Raw genomic sequence first — 17,368 nt, 5'->3', positions numbered from 1 at the left:
TGTTTCATAAAACCTTGACTTTTCCACTACTTTCAGTCAGCTGGGAAAGGCTGTTATAAAGAGGTTGTGTGTGTGTGTGTGTGTGTGTGGGGCTGCTGTATCTCCTGATCTGAGATATAAAGCGGAACCTAATTTTTCAGGGTGTGTGCTTTCCAATGTTTATTACATTGCATATCAGTGATATTACACTGTCACGTTTGCATGAACAAATTTTGTTTCAAACATGGGCTCCTTTATATTAATGACTAATAAATCCATAAATGAACATAAATCAGACCAGCTGTTCAGTTAGGACAAAGTAATGGCACTCTTTACAAAGAGGAAGCATTACTATGTACACTGATCAGGCATAACATTATGACCACCTGCCTAATATTGTGTTGGTCCCCCTTTTGCTGCCAAAACAGTATTCTGACACCTTTTCTATCAGAACCAGAATTAGCAACTTCAACAGTATTGGATCGGATCACATGAGCCAGCCTCCTCTCCCTATGTGCATCAGTGAGCCTTGGCTGCCCATGACCCTGTCGCCAGGTCACCAGTGTTCCTTTCTTGGACCATTTTTGATAGATACTGACCACTGCAGACTGGGAACACCCCACAAGAGCTGCAGTTTTGGAGATGCTCTGATCCAGTCGTCTAGCCATCACAATTTGGCCCTTGTCAAACTCGCTCAAATCCTTACACTTGCCCAATTGTCCTGCTTCTAACATCAACTTTGAGGACAAAATGTTCACTTGCTGCCTAATATATCCCACCCACTAACAGGTGCCATGATGAGGATTCACTTCACCTCTCAGTGCTCATAATGTTATGCTTGATCAGTGTATATAAATCTGCTGGGATTTTTTGGGGGCTATAAAAAATCATGTCATTTTACAGTCAACTCATCTGATACCACAAGTTACCAAAGGAAGTGAAGCATGTTAAACTGGTCTCTGTTTAATAATAAAAAGTGTCTTTTACATATTATATGAGCTATTTTTTCTTACTTTCATGTTATGAACTACAGGCCACAGCAATAAATAAACCTTTTCCAGTCCCAGGGTAAAATAGCAGGCCACAGAGTTTCAGTTTCAAAGGATTCTTTAATTAAAAAAAAACGTAAGACAAACTGTACTAATCTACATCTGAAAGAAGCAACGTCCATTTTGGCTGAATGTCAGAGCCGTAATATTCCACTCCTGTGGCACATTTAGTCTTCAGTGAGCATCAGGTTACAGCAACAGTTCCGTTTGCATTACAGCTTTGTTTTTGTGTCATGTGTGACACAGTGGACTTTACCCTGATGCTGCTGCCTGACCTGAATAAACCTCTTCAAGTGGATTAACATGGATCTGAAGGTCAGGCGTAAGACTGTACAGCCATCCTGGGATCTTGGCCAGTCAAGTAGAAACCCATATTATTAGTCCTGGTCATGTGATGTTATCAGGCAGCAGTATTGACGTGGGCCACCTACTCTGATGGTCCGTGTGCGCGAGTTAGATCTGAGAAGACTCCACATAGAGAGAAGAGCTCTTCAGCCGAGGATCCTGAGAGTCCCGCTTCAGCAGAGCACCGACTGCCTCCTCGATCTCGGACAACCATGCTTTCTGCAGCGCATAAACACACACAAAGCACAGCCGCTCAATAATGCAATCAGTGACGTGCATTTAAGAGACCTTTTCTAGCATGCAGGGTGTTTGTTGACGTGACATTTAAAACGGAGTTATTTGATCAGGACAAAAACAGTGGCATAGGGCTGGAATCAGGTGGTACAGATCAGAGATGGTGGAGTGTGTAATTACATCAGGACGCAATGTGGCTCCTTACCTTAACAGACTCGGTCGGGGCCTGCAGAATGAACACGCCGATGCACTGCTGATAGCGATTCTGGTGCATTATAATGAAAGAATAGGGAAGGCCAGAGGCTGGACAGTGGAAACAAAAAGTATATAATCACCATCCACAACAATTTCTTTCTGTTCTACTCTGAATGTCCATTCTTTCGATACTATATATTAAAAAATCTCATTTAAATGAATACTAATGGCAGGTGGAAAAATTTCGAATCATTAACCTGTAGCGTTAAGCTGGTCTATGTTCCTGAGCTGCATGCGATCCAGTGAGATGGGTTGGTCCAGCACAGTGAAGCTGCAGCCCTCCTGCAGTAACTGCTCCAGCTCCTGTCCAGCCGCAGAGCGCACAGGGTACACCTCCCCGGCTACAGACTTCTACACAACACACAACACTATAACGACTGGGTGTGTACTTCAATAAGAGAAAATATCTGACCTAAATTATATCAAAAAAGCTTTCAGAACCATCAGGAAAAGGTTTTTCAAATATCTCATCTATTAAAATACATTTTCTTTTGTTAAACAGTTCAACTACTGCATCAACTCTTTCACCAGAGGCTTGTTTCAGGCTGCTTGTGGTCAGCATTGCATTTATTTGCAATGTTGTATTTGTTGTATTTCTGTACCAATGGTATTGTGGAGCTGTGTGTATTGTTTGCCCAGCAGGGGGCTCACACCCCCTCTCCCGTTTCCCATCGCCTTGCTCAGCAGCATCTAAGCATAGAATCACTATTCTCTACACACAGAAACCACAACAGTGTCCTGACTAATCGTATAACAGACTTGCAGCAATCAAATAATTCATGTGTTTATCCTGATGGTATAAGTCAGTTGGAATGGAATGGCAGTGTACTGTGAGAAAGGGTTAATGTTTTTAAAAAGTTATATAGCTCAACCTCATTACACTGTTAAAGGTATGACCGGTAACTGTGCAATGACATTCCCAAGACCTATATGAATCTTAGAAGGCATTTTAGCTATTAAATCCTGCACACAATGAGTGGTTAAATAGAAGATACTTAAAATACTGCACCTTTTTATTTCGTTTGACCTTGGTGATGAGGAGGAATTCATCGAACAGAAACAGGTAAACATCATTCAGCTTTGAATTCTCTGTCCATACAGGGAGAAAACAGTGAACAATGATGGACTTAAATAAGCACAATGGTTTCTGTATCTAAAACAGAATGTGTTCTGTACATGCACAGTTCCAGCTGAAGTGTAAAAGATCCAAATAACAACAATTGCATATTGTAGAGAAATACACCGATCAGGCATAGCATTATGACCACCTGCCTAATATTGTGTTGGTCCCCCTTTTGCTGTCAAAACAGCCCTGACCCGACTTCTTCAGCAATTTGAGCAACAGTAGCTCATCTGTTGGACCGGATCACACGAGCCTTTCCTCCCCATGTGTATCAATCAGCCGTGGTCGCCCATGACCCTGTCGCCGGTTTACCACTGATCTTTCTTTGGACCACTTTTGATAGATACTGACCACTGCAGACCGGGAACACCCCACAAGAGCTGCAGTTTTGGAGATGCTCTGATCCGGTCATCTAGCCATCACAATTTGAGGACAAAGTGTTCACTTGCTGCCTAATATATCCCACCCACTAACAGGTGCCATGATGAGGAGATGATCAGTGTTCACTTCACCTGTCAGTGCTCATAATGTTATGCCTGATCGGTGTATACTAAAATGTCATTAAAAAATTATGTATAAATAAGACGAGAATGCTACATAATAAAGTAAAATTTCTAAACAGCTTTTGGAAGTCGTGTGTCCATGTCTCACCTGTGAGTGTGAGCTTCCCCTCATATCTGAGACTACGTTGAGAGACCAAGTTTTCCAAAGTCACAGCTTTCAGCAAGTGTTTCAGATTCTGTGGGAAATTACAGGTGTGACTATACTGTACAGAGATAGGTTCTAGCTGCTTATCTCACACCTGCCTCACAGAACAGATACATTTCACCCGTTTCGATCCACACTATTAGGAATGCGGCTTGCAACCATTAAACTGTGACTCCATCACACACTGGACATTTTCCATCACATGCACAGGCATCTTCTCACGAAGCATGTGAATGATGCTCTTTACATGAACGTGTGAACGTAGAGTGAAAACAAATATTCTGTTGACGAAACTAGGGTGTGTCATTGCACTCAGCAAAGCTTGTGTGATTGAACATTATATATAAATGTGTCATATCCGGTGTGGACTCAAGCTTACACCCAAATCCCATTTAATCCTTAATCATCAAATACTTCTACTTCTAATACATCTACTACTTTAAATATAATGAGGTGCTATAATTAGGATAATTAGGATAATCAATATAATTAAGTACTTAAATTCTATTAGTGTTTCATAACACTAGGAACAGCTTAATGTATGCTGTGATAAGGACACAGGAGCAAGGAAGTAGTGCCTTCACATGGCTGTTCCACTAAAACTTTGATGTGTACTATGTTCACCTCTTTTTAATACACGACTGACTGCATGGACATTTATTATAAATAGGCTTGTGGCCTCACAATTTGTGCTTCTTTAATAGGTCCCAATACCGTAACGTGAAGGCTTTACCTGTGCTAAATGTATAAGATTTGGAAGCTTTGATTGTACATTTTAACCTGGCCACATGGTTTTGTTTTGGTTTTGGATGGAAGTCTGCTTCCTAGAGTATGGTCTGTCTGGGTAGATACCACCTGGGGTAATTTCAACATAGCATACAGTGGAATCTTTCCAGACTTTCAATTGGAATATGACTTGAAGGTACATAATTCTTGGCAATTAAGCTGTAAAGTGTTGGTGTGTTCACCTCTGGAACATGTGCCCTCTTTTCTCTTTCCCACACTGGGAGCCACACCAAGGCTTCCTTAAGCTGATTGACTTTCTGATAGTTATCCAACCACTTCACCTTCCCCTCCAGATCATCTAAATTGAGAGAGAGTGAGAGTGAGCGTGAGAGCGAGCGAGAGAGAGAGAGAGAGAGAGAGAGAGAGAGAGAGAGAGTCAATTCATGTTCAATTCAGCATCTCAAAGTTTCATTTACAACACTATTTCCCCTGTGTATCCACACCTTCTAATTAAACTTCACTCCCTTTGTTCTGCTCTCTACTGCAATACTTTTATTCCTTTATTTCCTTGGTGACAAACAGCTCTATTTTCATTACACTCTAATTTACGTCTGTACTTTGGGAAAGAGCTCTTACTCATCAGACACTGGAGATAATTAAAGCTGCACACCCATAAACGAATAACCCGTCCTAGTCATTGACACAAAGTTCCATGACAGTGTTACAACAGACGTTACACCAGACACACCTTTAAATCAGTCAGGAGAAGGAACACTGCTAAAATATAAAAATAAACCCACTTTGACACTGGTATGCAAATGCGTTTGACGTAGTTATATTTGTTAAAAACCTGACGGTCTAGTTGTGATTCAGATCACATACAGTTCTACAGGTCAGTACATGCTGGTAGACGCTGGGAGAAAAACAATAACATGCAACCAAAATATTTTTTCCGGACCTAAATTGTGACTGTGACTATTTTGTATATTTGGTCTTTCCTACATCAAGAAATGAATATAAGCAAATGAACAAAACAGAAACAACTCGGTCCCTTCTGTTCGTTTTCTCACAGCAGCCTCCGGGGACACAAGCCGTATTATAATGACAGATAACGAACTGGAATTGTGAGCTGACACTGTTAGTGTTTATAATTCCTCTTCAGACATAAGTGCTTTACTCTAACATGATCTGACTTCTCTGCTGATAAACACAGCTTATCAGCAGTGATAAATACACAATAGCAACATGAAACAGGACAACTGGTTCATGTTACACCGTTAGAAAGCAGCATTTTCCAGGACTAGGATAGCCTGTTGCTGCAAACCGAGTCTGTTCTGCTTAAAATAAATCCATTTTCAAACTTGAATGAATTTGTCTGCTTTCAAAAGCACATTTTAGGTATTTGTCAGTAAAGACATACTCGAAATATTTAGAAACAGTTTGGTCTCAGATTGCTTTACAAACAAGTGCAACCTCAGGGCACAGCACTTAGTGTTCGAACATACTGGTTCGATCCTGAGTTTAGAAAACTGTCAGTGTTGTTTCATACGGTCTTCCCAATGTCAGCATGGGTTTTCTCCTTGGTACCAAAAACATCTGGGTATGAATGAATGCATGGGTGTCTTCGATACTCATTCTATTCTCACCTTGCACCCTGACCAGAACTATGGAGCAAATTGCTAAGGATACAGTCTGAGGCTATATTTATGACAAGTTTACCATTTTGACAGTTAATTGCCGTGCTGTTATCTGGCTAGCCTCTTAATTTGCATTCTTAAGGTAAATGTGTGTTCCTGTCCCCATATATAAATTGTTTAGCATTAATGTAAATAATATTTTGTTCTCGCAACCTCTTGGTCATGGAAACATACACTACAACAATAAAATCGAATTTATCATGCAGCCCTAATTCTGTGTTATTAGTAAACCTACAGCGTGGCCACTGCTCATGAGAAATGTTTTGCTGGCTGCAGCTGTGCTAACTGATAATGATATAATGGTACATATTTACATATGGCTCTGTCCACCAGCTCCACTACGCTCTGCAAGGCGCTTTCCTCTGTCTCTGTGCAGCTCCTCTTCTCCATGTTCTTCAGGAGGAGAGGGTAACGTGTGAACCTCTGCAAAGGAGTCACCAGCAGATCCTTTAACTGCAGCCTACGGCACTGTTCCTTCCTCTCACACCACTGTGGGAGACAGACAGAGAGATCTTTACTGCTCTCATAATATCAACAGTACTGTTAAAGTATTCATAGAGTGTAACGATTAGAAGGAATAAGTACAGCTACTACAACTACTATTATCCTTTCAATAAATAAAAAAATATTGAGGTCAGAGAATTTGCAAGCCCGTGAGCTGTGTGCGCTGAAGCATTCTCAAAAATTAAAACCTTAATGCAATACTAGTCTAACATACCTTCACATAGGTAGTGAAGTCCTCCCTGGCTTTCAGGGTGTCCAAAAAGAGGATGGCTTTACTGTAGTTCAGACAGTACTTCTGTAGACAGTGACAAATGCTCTCACCAAATGCCTGGAAGGTCAAGGACAAGGGTCAGAGAAAACATCTTCTGCATGTCTTAACTTAACTAAATCATGCACAAATATATAACATACAACAGCAAAAAGCCAGCACACATGCAGACCTGAACACGCTATGCAAATGCATGCTAACAAATGCACACACTCATCATGAGCATGTACACACACACACACATCAGTGATACCTCACCTTTTTGAGAATGGCCATCAGGGCCTGTGTGTTATCGGTTTCTGGAGGCTCTGAAGTGGCCCACAGCTCTTTAATCACTTGCAGCAGACTGGTCAGGAAACCAAAGCTAACCTACAAACAGTCATCCAACACACAACCTTATTTAATACTATGAACCATACATGATTCCAATAAATTGCAAGACTATGAGCAGCTAAGAAAGCACACAATATGTATATACAAATGGGTGACATGTTAAAGGAAAAACCATTTTATGAGGTGATAACATAGGCTATACTGATCTTTTATTTAATACATACTGGGCTTGAATCACTCGCTAATCTCTGCTGTGGAAATGTCAGCTCCATACTGTGTATCTATAAGCTAGGAACATTTTTTTCCTTTGTTTTTACTATATGTTTTCATTTTGATGTTTCTGCTTCAGCTGTCATGAAGCTTGAGCTGGTTTAAGCCTAAACTAAATCACTATCTTGGTTTTGCCTTTAAGTTCTCACCCATCTATATCTGTACTTTTAGATGTACTTTACCAGGCACAGCTCATTGAGGTTGGCAAACAGTGCCCAAGATTCAATGTCTTGTAGACACTCTCTTATCTGCAGTTCTGACAGAGTGGTCAAAAATACCTGCACACAAAGCACAGGTAAAGCATGTTTAAAAGAACAGAAGGTTACATGTATAAGTGTGGTTCTACAACCTAATAAAGGACTATTTGGGGGTTTTGTGATGTGCTCATTTCCTTGCTGAGTACCAATAATAGAAACATCACACTCAGAGCATATGCTTATGAATATAGTCTATAAAAGATCCCTGACTATATCACCCTCATCCTCTGAGCATTCTTGTCAATGTACACTGATCAGGCATAACATTATGAGCACTGAGAGGTGAAGTGAATAACACTGATTATCTCCTCATCATGGCACCTGTTAGTGGGTGGGATATATTAGGCAGCAAGTGAACCCTTTGTCCTCAAAGTTGATGTGTTAGAATCAGGAAAAATGGGCAAGCGTAAGGATTTGAGCGAGTTTGACTAGGGCCAAATTGTGATGGCTAGACGACTGGATCAGAGCATCTCCAAAACTGCAGCTCATGTGGGGTGTTCCCAGTCTGCAGTGGTCAGTATCTATCAAAAGTGGTCTAAGGAAGGAACAGTGGTGAACTGGCGACGGGGTCATGGGCGAAGGGTCAAGGCTCATTGATGCACGTGGGGAGTGAAGGCAGGTCCGTGTGATCTGATCCAACAGACAGGGCAGCAAAAAAGGGACCAACACAATATTAGGTAGGCAGTCATAATGTTATGCCTGGTCAGTGTATGTGACCCATGTAGCATCCTCTGAGAAACAGACCTGTCTGATTAACACAGCAACTCAGCAAAATAAAAGAGGTTTGCATTATAACAAATTATAGGCTTTTTAATATATTATTAATAAACTGAATCTTAGTTTCACCACCACCACCACCACACAATGTATGAATGATCAAGTCATACCTCTTTCAGCACCATTAACTGGTCTAGGAAGTACACACACTCGCTGGTGAAGAGCTCCCAGAGTGCCTCCTGTCTTTTGTGTGCTTTTGGCTCTTCTTCCTCCCTCAGCTCAGGATGACTTCTCAGAAACTCCTCTAAAGTCAAATCCTGAGGTAAATAAAACAAACAGCCTAGAGATTTTAGACATATCCAAATGTGAATGACTGCATCTAATAACGCCATATTATATTAACACCAGTCTCATCCAGACCTGCTCAGAGAACGAGTTCAGTCCAGACTCTATCAGGCCCAATCATCTATGTGAAATAATAAATTGTTTGGGACATTACCTTTTAACTAATGAACTACTAAAGAATAGCTACTGAAAATGGCCTAATAACAGTTCTAAACCTTAATAGAGACAAATGGCATTTGCATTTGGCAGAAATTCAAATAAAATATGCAAAATTGACCTTTGTATTAAAATTACAACAGCGTTTTGCCACTTTCAGTTTTAAGCAATCCTTTTACAGTCACTGGATAAGTTCCACAACAATATCATTACTCTGTGTCTGAAAGAGAAAATCCACACTGAAACATTTTAAAAAGACTTTTTCCAAATTGCAGCTGTGAGCTCTTTTACCTTGTACTGCTGAAAATGTGTGTTTCTCCACTCCTGGATGGGAATGTTTGTGAGACATTTTTCAATGTCTGCAGCTGTGCGTGTCCTGCCTTTATTCTAATAAATAAATAAATAAATAAATGTATTAATTTATTAATTAAAAAAATGTTTTAATTTAATTTAAATGTTTTAATTTAATTTTTAATTTTAAAAATTAATTTTTAATTTTTATTTATTTAATTTAATTTATTTAAGTTTCAACACTGTGTATCTGATAAATTGTGAAAAAATATTAAACACATACAAAAAAAATTAAATGGGTAAAGTAAAAAATACTGGAGTTCATGAATCAATCAATAAAAATTAAAAAAATAAATAAATCAATCAATACCGATGTGTAACTGAGATAAAGCCTAAAAAAGAAGGAACTTTCAATTTCAATCAGGCATGCCTGCAGTTTCAATCCCACATGCTCAAGAGGAATGCAAGACGCAAAACTCATGTCTATTGCACGTATTCAGGTGTGAGAATGCTTAGCATGAGGAACCGCCAAACTTTCCTTGCTATCTCAAATCCAAGTTCTTCTTATTTATTTATTATTTGGTTAGCATTTCAGAGCATGCGCTCAGTCGAGACACTCGTCTGTATTGTACTGGGGTGCCTGTCTCACGTGTACATGTTCCTGCACATGGCTGGAGGCTAGCCCTTCTCACTGGGAGGCAAGGGCAACGGGGTTCTTCTGTCTCGCCTTTCAGTGTAGCAGCCAATCAAATTCCAACATGGTCATGTGACAGCCAAGGTGACTTTATGTGCTGATTGACTTGACAGTGAAACAGGAACAGTAGTACAAATTTTACCTGGTGCATTCACTGTTCACTTCTCACACTGATATTACAGAGAAACAAAGATTCAGTAATAAACTGCAGACAAATGTAGTCCAATAATTTGAACAGCTTTCATATCTGTACTACAGATATGTAATAAACGACTACATGATGCTCTAATTTTTTTAGTTCTGTTTTATATATGATTATTTATATGCTGGTTGCTTGTATAGATGGTGGCAGAATTAGGGGGAAAGGGGGACATGTAAATCTGCTTCACTCTAAGTGGGTCAGTGAACAATGTGTGCTCGACCTTAGCTGAGCAAAAAATGCAGTTTTAGACGACACAGAAGCTGAGAGAGCAGTCTCATCTATCATTTAATTCTCTTTCAGTTTTTAAAAGCCTGAAATCCTAAATTCCACCTACCATGGTACGTTTGGAAAAAGGCCACTTTGATTTCTTTGTATCTATATCAGGAAAAAAAAAAAGGTTTCAGACACACGGTCAGTATACAGAGCCAAACATACGCAAAAAATACTGAAATGTATAACACTGTAGATATTTAGTTATTATTCTATATCAAGATGGTTCACACTGATAGTAGATGGGTTAGCCGGATAATGCTTATTGTGATAACAATAGCCTAATGAACCTGAAAACGTGGAGCGGTTTAAAATATCGACAGCATCATTGGAAACAAAAAGATCACCGGGAGAAACGTCCAGGCCAGGAAGAGTGACCACCACAGAGCTACGCCTTCTTTCCTGTAGCCTGCTGAACACAAAGCAAATGCACGAGAAACAGGTTAACACAGGTCAGTGTTACTGACAAGTGAAGAACATCTCAGCCCTAAGGGACACTTTTCCCTCAAAGCATGACAGATGAGCTGCTTTTATGCTAAATGACAGGTTGTTATATAGTCTTTGTGGCTTTCTTTTCGAGTTAACTTTACATACACTATGTGCTTCTTCCTCTCCAGTTTGACAGAATCAGTAGAAAATGTTCTTGATGATTAGTGCAACTCATAACCTGGATTTAAAGATGTCAGGATATCAGACATACGGCACTTATCAAGATTCGTAATACCAAATAAACATTTGGGCAAAAATAAATAAATAAATAATTGGATTATTAGCATTAAACTCATCAAAATTATGTAATCATGAGTTTGACCAATAACTCGCGACTGGCTGCTGATATTAAATGCATGCTCAAATATGTTTGTTACAGCCCCATACTGATTGGTTATGAAGTTGCCCCTCAAACATTCACTAAAGACAATGAAGCGGAGGGAGATGCATGCAGTGTACATATTATACAGTTACATCAGTTCATAATTTGATGAGAGTTCATTGTAATTCTAATCACAACTATAGAAATTAACACAGAGCCACTCCAAAGAAAAGCAATTAGCCATATGCCCGAAGTAGATAATGTCATATTCTCAATAAAACACAAGCTCCTAACTGTCTAACCAGCTTTACTTCCTAAATACTGAAATTGTGATGCTTGTTTTGCAGATGCTCTGCAATGATGCTTCAGTGGAAACCTCCATTAGCATTCCTGTTATGTTGTGACTGTTAGCCCTTTTTATCAGCAAGGTAAGCAAAAATATTCCCAAGCCATTCTTTTTCACAAGTTGAGGGCAAGAAATGACTTTAGCTGTACACTTGCTGCTTCAAAAACCTGAATTAAACGATCCGGTGTAATTTTATTTGCCTATAGGCAGAGAAAAAATGTCAGCTTAGTGTCAGCCTAGTTATATCAAAAATATCAAACGTTATATAATCAACAATGTAGTATTAAACACTCAATGTCTGGTGAAACCTGAATCGATATCTAGTTACAAGGATATTAATATATTGAATTGTAAATATTACTTTAAAAATCATTCCTTAGAGTATTACCAAATCTCATATTAAGCTAAGTGAGCAACCTTGGGTAGCAGTTTTTTATTAACAGGGTTATCAGGTTAGAGCTGTTCACAGAAAACGTTGAAATCTTTTGTTTCCTGTGTTTATATAATGTATGGTGTCGGTTTCAGACATCAGTCAAACAATACAAAATATAGAAAGTGGAGAGTGCTCATATCTTGTGGAACCAGTTAAGGCGAAGAAGAAAAAGAAGAGGTAGGCCGGGAGAAGCAACACCCTGCTTTCAGCCTGTGGCTGTGGAACTAAGCCTAGTGATTTAAACATAAGGATTTGTTTTTGGCCTCTAGTTTCTTAAGGGTAATCATATGCAGGTAAATTTATGATGTAAATATTCACTGGTAAAAGTCATATCAAAGTCTTATCATGGCAGAAAAGAAGTGGACGAGCTTCTTCTGGACTGAGCTTTTGTTTCTTTTGATCCTTCTCTGATTGGCTTTCATCTGCTGTATGCTCAGATGACCTCTGTTCTCCAGTGACCTGTGCTATATGGTGGCTGAAAACCTCAGGCATGAAGCCGAAATGCTTTTAACAGCAACTTGACAGGCTGGTTTTTAAGTTCCACCCTCAATGTTGTGACTGTCCTCTCACGAATTGACTAAATGGTGGTGGTATGCTGCTGTATATATCAACACGACATTTTAGGTATTTTGCAGCTGAATGACAACAGTGCTCAAGATTGATCACAATACATATGCTTTCAAATTAAACTGATGAAATAGTATGTAGAAACGAGAACTAAAGATCATAGCAAGGCCAACATGGACAACATGGACAGTGATCCTCAGCACTTGACCATGAGACTGAAATGATGCACAACAGTGACATACAATTTGGGCAGAGCACGTGCTCTGATAGACCTTACAAAACACATTTGTTATTTTCTTTTTTATCTTCCCTTGTAAATAATTCACCTTTTTCTCTACTACATACAATGATTAGCACTACAAGGCTTAACAAGGAAAAAATTACTTGTTGTGTCCTGGTCCTGTTATAAATATGACACTTTGAACTGGCCCGTGAAACGAAAACAGGTCACCGCTAATTCTATCACAAAACACATCCATAATGCAATTCGCATCCCACTGAGGCCCAGTTTGAGTACCAAGTCCCATGTTACAGTACTTCCATGAGAAAAAGGGGGCTTTGTCCTTGCACCTTTGCCAAATAATGATGCCCTCAGGCTCTCTCATCCAATGCCTGTCCTAGAACAAGCTCTGTTATCAAGCAGTGCTGCACTGGCCTTTATAGCTGCCTGATTATCTCTCATTATCTTGCAAGATGAACAGATCCATTGGGGGGAAACAGCATTAATGAGTTTCTGTATTCCACCAGGAAGCATGGGAGTAGAATACCTTGGCATACAGAGTTCATATGCCGCTAACAAAGTGGGATTACAGTTAACAATGGGTTTCTAGTGGCCAGCTGCATTAGCGATGCTCCATCTGGTCTGCTTGTGGCTGAGAAACATGCCATTTGGCCATCTTTAATAAAATAACGCTTCAAATTAGTGATGTAGTACGACAAGTGAGGAAGCAGTTTGGGTATGGAATTGTTGGTTTTGGCACAAACAACAAGCCTGCTGGCTTGACCAGTTTCACTCATATTAAACAGAAACAGAATGACATTTTGTATGTACTAACACTGAGTATTATAAACAAACAGAAATGCTATGTGGCTCACATGCAAATCTAAGGGTAGAGTTCATGTAAATTTCTAAAGATAGTGGTGCTATACACCTACCTTTTATGACTAGGCTCTTTCACCTGTAGTGAAAAACAAATGATGTAAGCACATACAGTCATGAAAAAACGTAGCTACAATAAAATAATTACATTCAGACTGTCTGAAAACACCACGGCATCACTGCACGTTAATAGAATATATGTCTCAGAAGCAATAAAATTCACTTAAAGCTATTGAACATGTCAACATGTTCTGACCATACAGGATGTGCCTGATTGAATACATCAATTGAGAGAATGGGGTTTTCCTTTCATTCTTTTGATTGCCCACTGACCCCGCCATTATTCGATGCCTGTGGACTGTGAGGACTGGAGGCCCATCGGAGGAGTCTCCTTGAGGGGTCTGGCGACATGGACTCAGTCAAAGCTGTCGGCACATGTATCTACTGATTCATTTGCTGTCAAAAGGGCTCATTGTGAAGAGCCGCCACAGGAGGCTGAGCAGAATGAGCATGGAGACTTCAATTTGAAGGAATGCAAAGGCTCTCTGTGTGATGCATTATGCAACAATAAAAAAGAAATCACACTTCTGACCCCCTGGATTGACTGTGACCGATTTTAGTCAGTAACGTCGATTTAAATGACCATTGTCACAGTCATGAGCATATGACTAGCAAAAAATTTCTTCCATCCAAATTTATGACATGCAGTAAACTGAGTTCACCTTACCTCTCTAGTATCATCATCGGTATCAGTGCTTTCATTTACACTCAAAAACTCCTGCTTCACGTGAAGGCCACTGCCACTAATTGTCTTTGATCTATAAGACCTGACGTTCCCCGGAGTCACAGAGTCATTCGAGTGACCGTTGCAGTGACTGTCCTCATTAGACTGGTTCTCAATGATAGCCAGGGGAGATTTCTGCCGGTGTGCAGGTGACAGAGGGCTCCTTGGTGAGGGAGACTCATTCGAGCCAGGCTCCTCCTGAGTAGTGCCTATCCTCCCTGCATCACGGCAAGGAATCCTGGTGCTCCTCATCCTCCTCAGAGTGGGAGATGTGGAGATGCGAGCAGGCGCTTGCCTGTCGAACTGAAATAGAGGTGTGGGCATTGCATCCACCTCACCCACTGAGCCACATCTCAGTCTGGAGGGTGTCCTGGATAGCTCGATCCGCATCAGGAATGGATTGCTCGTTTGGGTTGCTTTGTCCAGGGTTGGTTCGTGAGATGTTTGGGTATGTGCATCCACAGTTTTAGCCATGTCCTCATCATGCCATTCGATGTAGGTCCAGTCCAGTGTTTTGTCCACATGCTTTCCGTTTTCCTTTATATATTCATGATGTAAGTCAGTCATCTTGTGCAAAAAGGCATGATATCACTGAACAGCTGAAAGTGAAGAGTGTCCTCAGGGAAGGTGGTGTCACTTTGAACCACGCTGGAAAGGTGAACAAGACTGAGTTAGGGGATTTTTTTTTGTGATACACCTTCAGGAAGTAAATGTTCATGATAATAATGTTAATGACGAAGCATTATCTACACAAGCTCTTTACTCCTGTCTGGTTTACACAGAAATACAGGAGACCTGTTTAACGCCTACAGCCTTTATTTCATTTCACAAAATAAATGTTTTAGTTAAATGTCAGTGTGAGAGACTCGATCTTGGGAAAACAAGGAAAACAACGAGTTCAGCACTGATTTTGGGCTCGTGCACCTCATCCAAAACACCAGCCTAAGAGCTATATACACACACGAGCAGAACATCTGCACTAAAATAGTGAAATCGCCCCAGCTGTTTTAGCTTAACGCTAAGTAAAATTTCTCCTTATTGATACTGCACCTGTTGCGTACACAAACTAGTCTCCACTTTAAGGATATAAATAGTTAAAACACCTTAATAAAAAACCTTAACATATATCTATTACTAGGTCACTAACATATTTTGTTTTAAAAAAATTCATAGTTACTTACGTTTTATTTCATGTTTCAGTCCTGTCCATGAGGCGGTGTGTGCGCGCGCGCGCTCTTCACTCTCAGCAAAAACAGTGATAAAGCATTAGGTCTGAAACAGGTACCAAGGTAAACTTTCGGCTACTGAAAAAAAAAAGGATTTAAACATTTAGACAAATATTTAGAGGGATTTAAAGAGCCTTTGGTGCTTTAAAGGCTTGTGCACCTCGCTAAAGAGCAGCTCCCTACACAATAACCGGCCGTTAGCGCACAATAGACTGTGACTAAGCCCAGTTGCCTTGTTGACTACATGAGGAAAGTCCAGGTGGGCGGAGCCAGAGGAGCTGCGCACTAGCCTACTAAATAGTATGGTAAAAATAATAGAGGAATTAGAATAGCACCAACACTATTTAGCAAGGTAGTAGTGCTGTTTCGGGCCTAGTAGCGTGTGTGTTAGTGTGTGTGAGTGTGTGTGTGTGTAAGTGTGTGATTTCAACTCGCAGATACACTATACACAGGATCAAGTTCCCTTTGTGTCGTGACCTTAAAGATCTAAATGTGACCATCCCAAAAATTCCTGCAAGTAAACACACCAAAGGAGTGTGTCAAGACTTTGCTCATTTGTGATATTTGTTACTACAATAACACTGTAATAATAAACAAAATAAATATATTTTTTCTCTGGAAAATGGCTTGACGCTAATTAATCGGCCTTGTAAATCCTGCTCAGCAGCATCATACATCTATTTTAGGAAGTTGTTGTTCTGTTTGTGAGTTCTAATGTAGTCTGGTTGATAAACACATTAAAAAAATATGACACATCACTGATCTTGAATCCAAACAAGACAACAAGACACACCTGTCAGTCACATGTATTAACATTATTTTTCATGGCATGGAAAATGGGTGTGTTCACACAAAAGGTGCCATGGTCTAAGTTCTTTATCACATCTAGATGTGAATATCAGGAAATGAGAGCTGATTATCTTTTGTATTTATGTGTTCTATTTACATGTCAGCCCCAGCAAACAGTAACCGTAATAACATGTGGGACAATATGCTCACATTCTCAGTTGAAACAGGGATATTATTAAACATTTGAGAGTTAATGGCTTTACTCAAGGACCCACATCCGTTTAACTGATGATGGGATTTGAACATACAACCTTTGATCAGGAGAAAGATTTATCAGAGATCCACCATCAATCAGCAAAATGCTGAAACAGGGAAAAGATGAAACGTGCGAATCTTTAGCTTGAGAGAAAGAGCACATTTACACACAAACACTTTGAAACCTTATAAAAAGAATGTATGTGTATCTTTTATTTTGAACCACCTTTCACAGTCCCCACGAAGCCGAGGAACCACACTACCGCCGGTATAGAGGTTCACTGAAATGCATTACGTCATCAAGAAACCACGTGGTTCTGCTGTAGTTATTTTACTGCACACAAGATGGCAGCACGTACATTAGTGTTCTTAATTGGGCCTAATAAAAACATTTTAAATGCTTTAAATCAAATTTCTCACCCAAATGTACTACATCAATGACAAATCACACTTTCTGTACCAGCATCATTCTAAATATTTGATAAACAGTTATCTATTTTTTGGTGTGTATGTGTGTGTGTGTGTGTACGCGAGGGGGGGGTCAGTATACTTGCAGCTTTAAAATACTTCAAAAGATTAGTCTATCCAAAAACAACTCTAAAACAACACTCACGACCTCATTCACTTTCTGTACA

At 39.8% G+C, this 17,368-nt stretch overlaps 1 protein-coding gene across 6 annotated transcripts; it reads right to left on the bottom strand.

Annotated features, from left to right (window-relative positions):
- Nucleotides 1-144: 144 nt before the first annotated feature.
- On the bottom strand, nucleotides 145-15,919 carry plekhg7 (pleckstrin homology domain containing, family G (with RhoGef domain) member 7). Of its 6 annotated transcripts, none has more exons than XM_058387904.1 (17): nucleotides 15,645-15,919; nucleotides 14,407-15,111; nucleotides 13,736-13,758; nucleotides 10,714-10,835; nucleotides 10,488-10,528; nucleotides 9,258-9,353; nucleotides 8,636-8,782; nucleotides 7,674-7,769; nucleotides 7,147-7,257; nucleotides 6,835-6,948; nucleotides 6,431-6,605; nucleotides 4,662-4,777; nucleotides 3,637-3,724; nucleotides 2,872-2,951; nucleotides 2,060-2,213; nucleotides 1,813-1,910; nucleotides 145-1,592 (listed from the first exon to the last, which is right to left on the bottom strand). In XM_058387904.1, the coding sequence occupies exons 2-17, from the start codon at nucleotides 15,028-15,030 to the stop codon at nucleotides 1,482-1,484; spliced, it is 2,196 nt and encodes a 731-aa protein (XP_058243887.1). In that variant the 5' UTR covers nucleotides 15,031-15,111; nucleotides 15,645-15,919; the 3' UTR covers nucleotides 145-1,481. The 6 variants fall into 6 exon arrangements, with proteins under 6 accessions (XP_058243887.1, XP_058243889.1, XP_058243888.1 ...); XM_058387906.1 differs by having other exon boundaries at nucleotides 10,771-10,835; XM_058387905.1 differs by having other exon boundaries at nucleotides 10,714-10,832.
- Nucleotides 15,920-17,368: the final 1,449 nt, after the last annotated feature.

The sequence above is a fragment of the Hemibagrus wyckioides genome, linkage group LG04 (assembly GCF_019097595.1).
Source record: "Hemibagrus wyckioides isolate EC202008001 linkage group LG04, SWU_Hwy_1.0, whole genome shotgun sequence".
Classification (NCBI taxonomy): Eukaryota; Metazoa; Chordata; class Actinopteri; order Siluriformes; family Bagridae; genus Hemibagrus; species Hemibagrus wyckioides.
Note: the sequence above shows the minus strand (reverse complement) of the source record. Positions and strands in the feature narration are given on the sequence as shown.

Coding starts and splice junctions, on each gene's coding strand:
- plekhg7 (XM_058387904.1), bottom strand. CDS start 15,030: ATGACTGACTTACATCATGAATATATAAAGGAAAACGGAAAGCATGTG. Junction 6,949..7,146: donor TGATGGCCATTCTCAAAAAG/GTGAGGTATCAC, acceptor TTGACCTTCCAG/GCATTTGGTGAGAGCATTTG. Junction 3,725..4,661: donor AGAGGGCACATGTTCCAGAG/GTGAACACACCA, acceptor AATTTCCCACAG/AATCTGAAACACTTGCTGAA.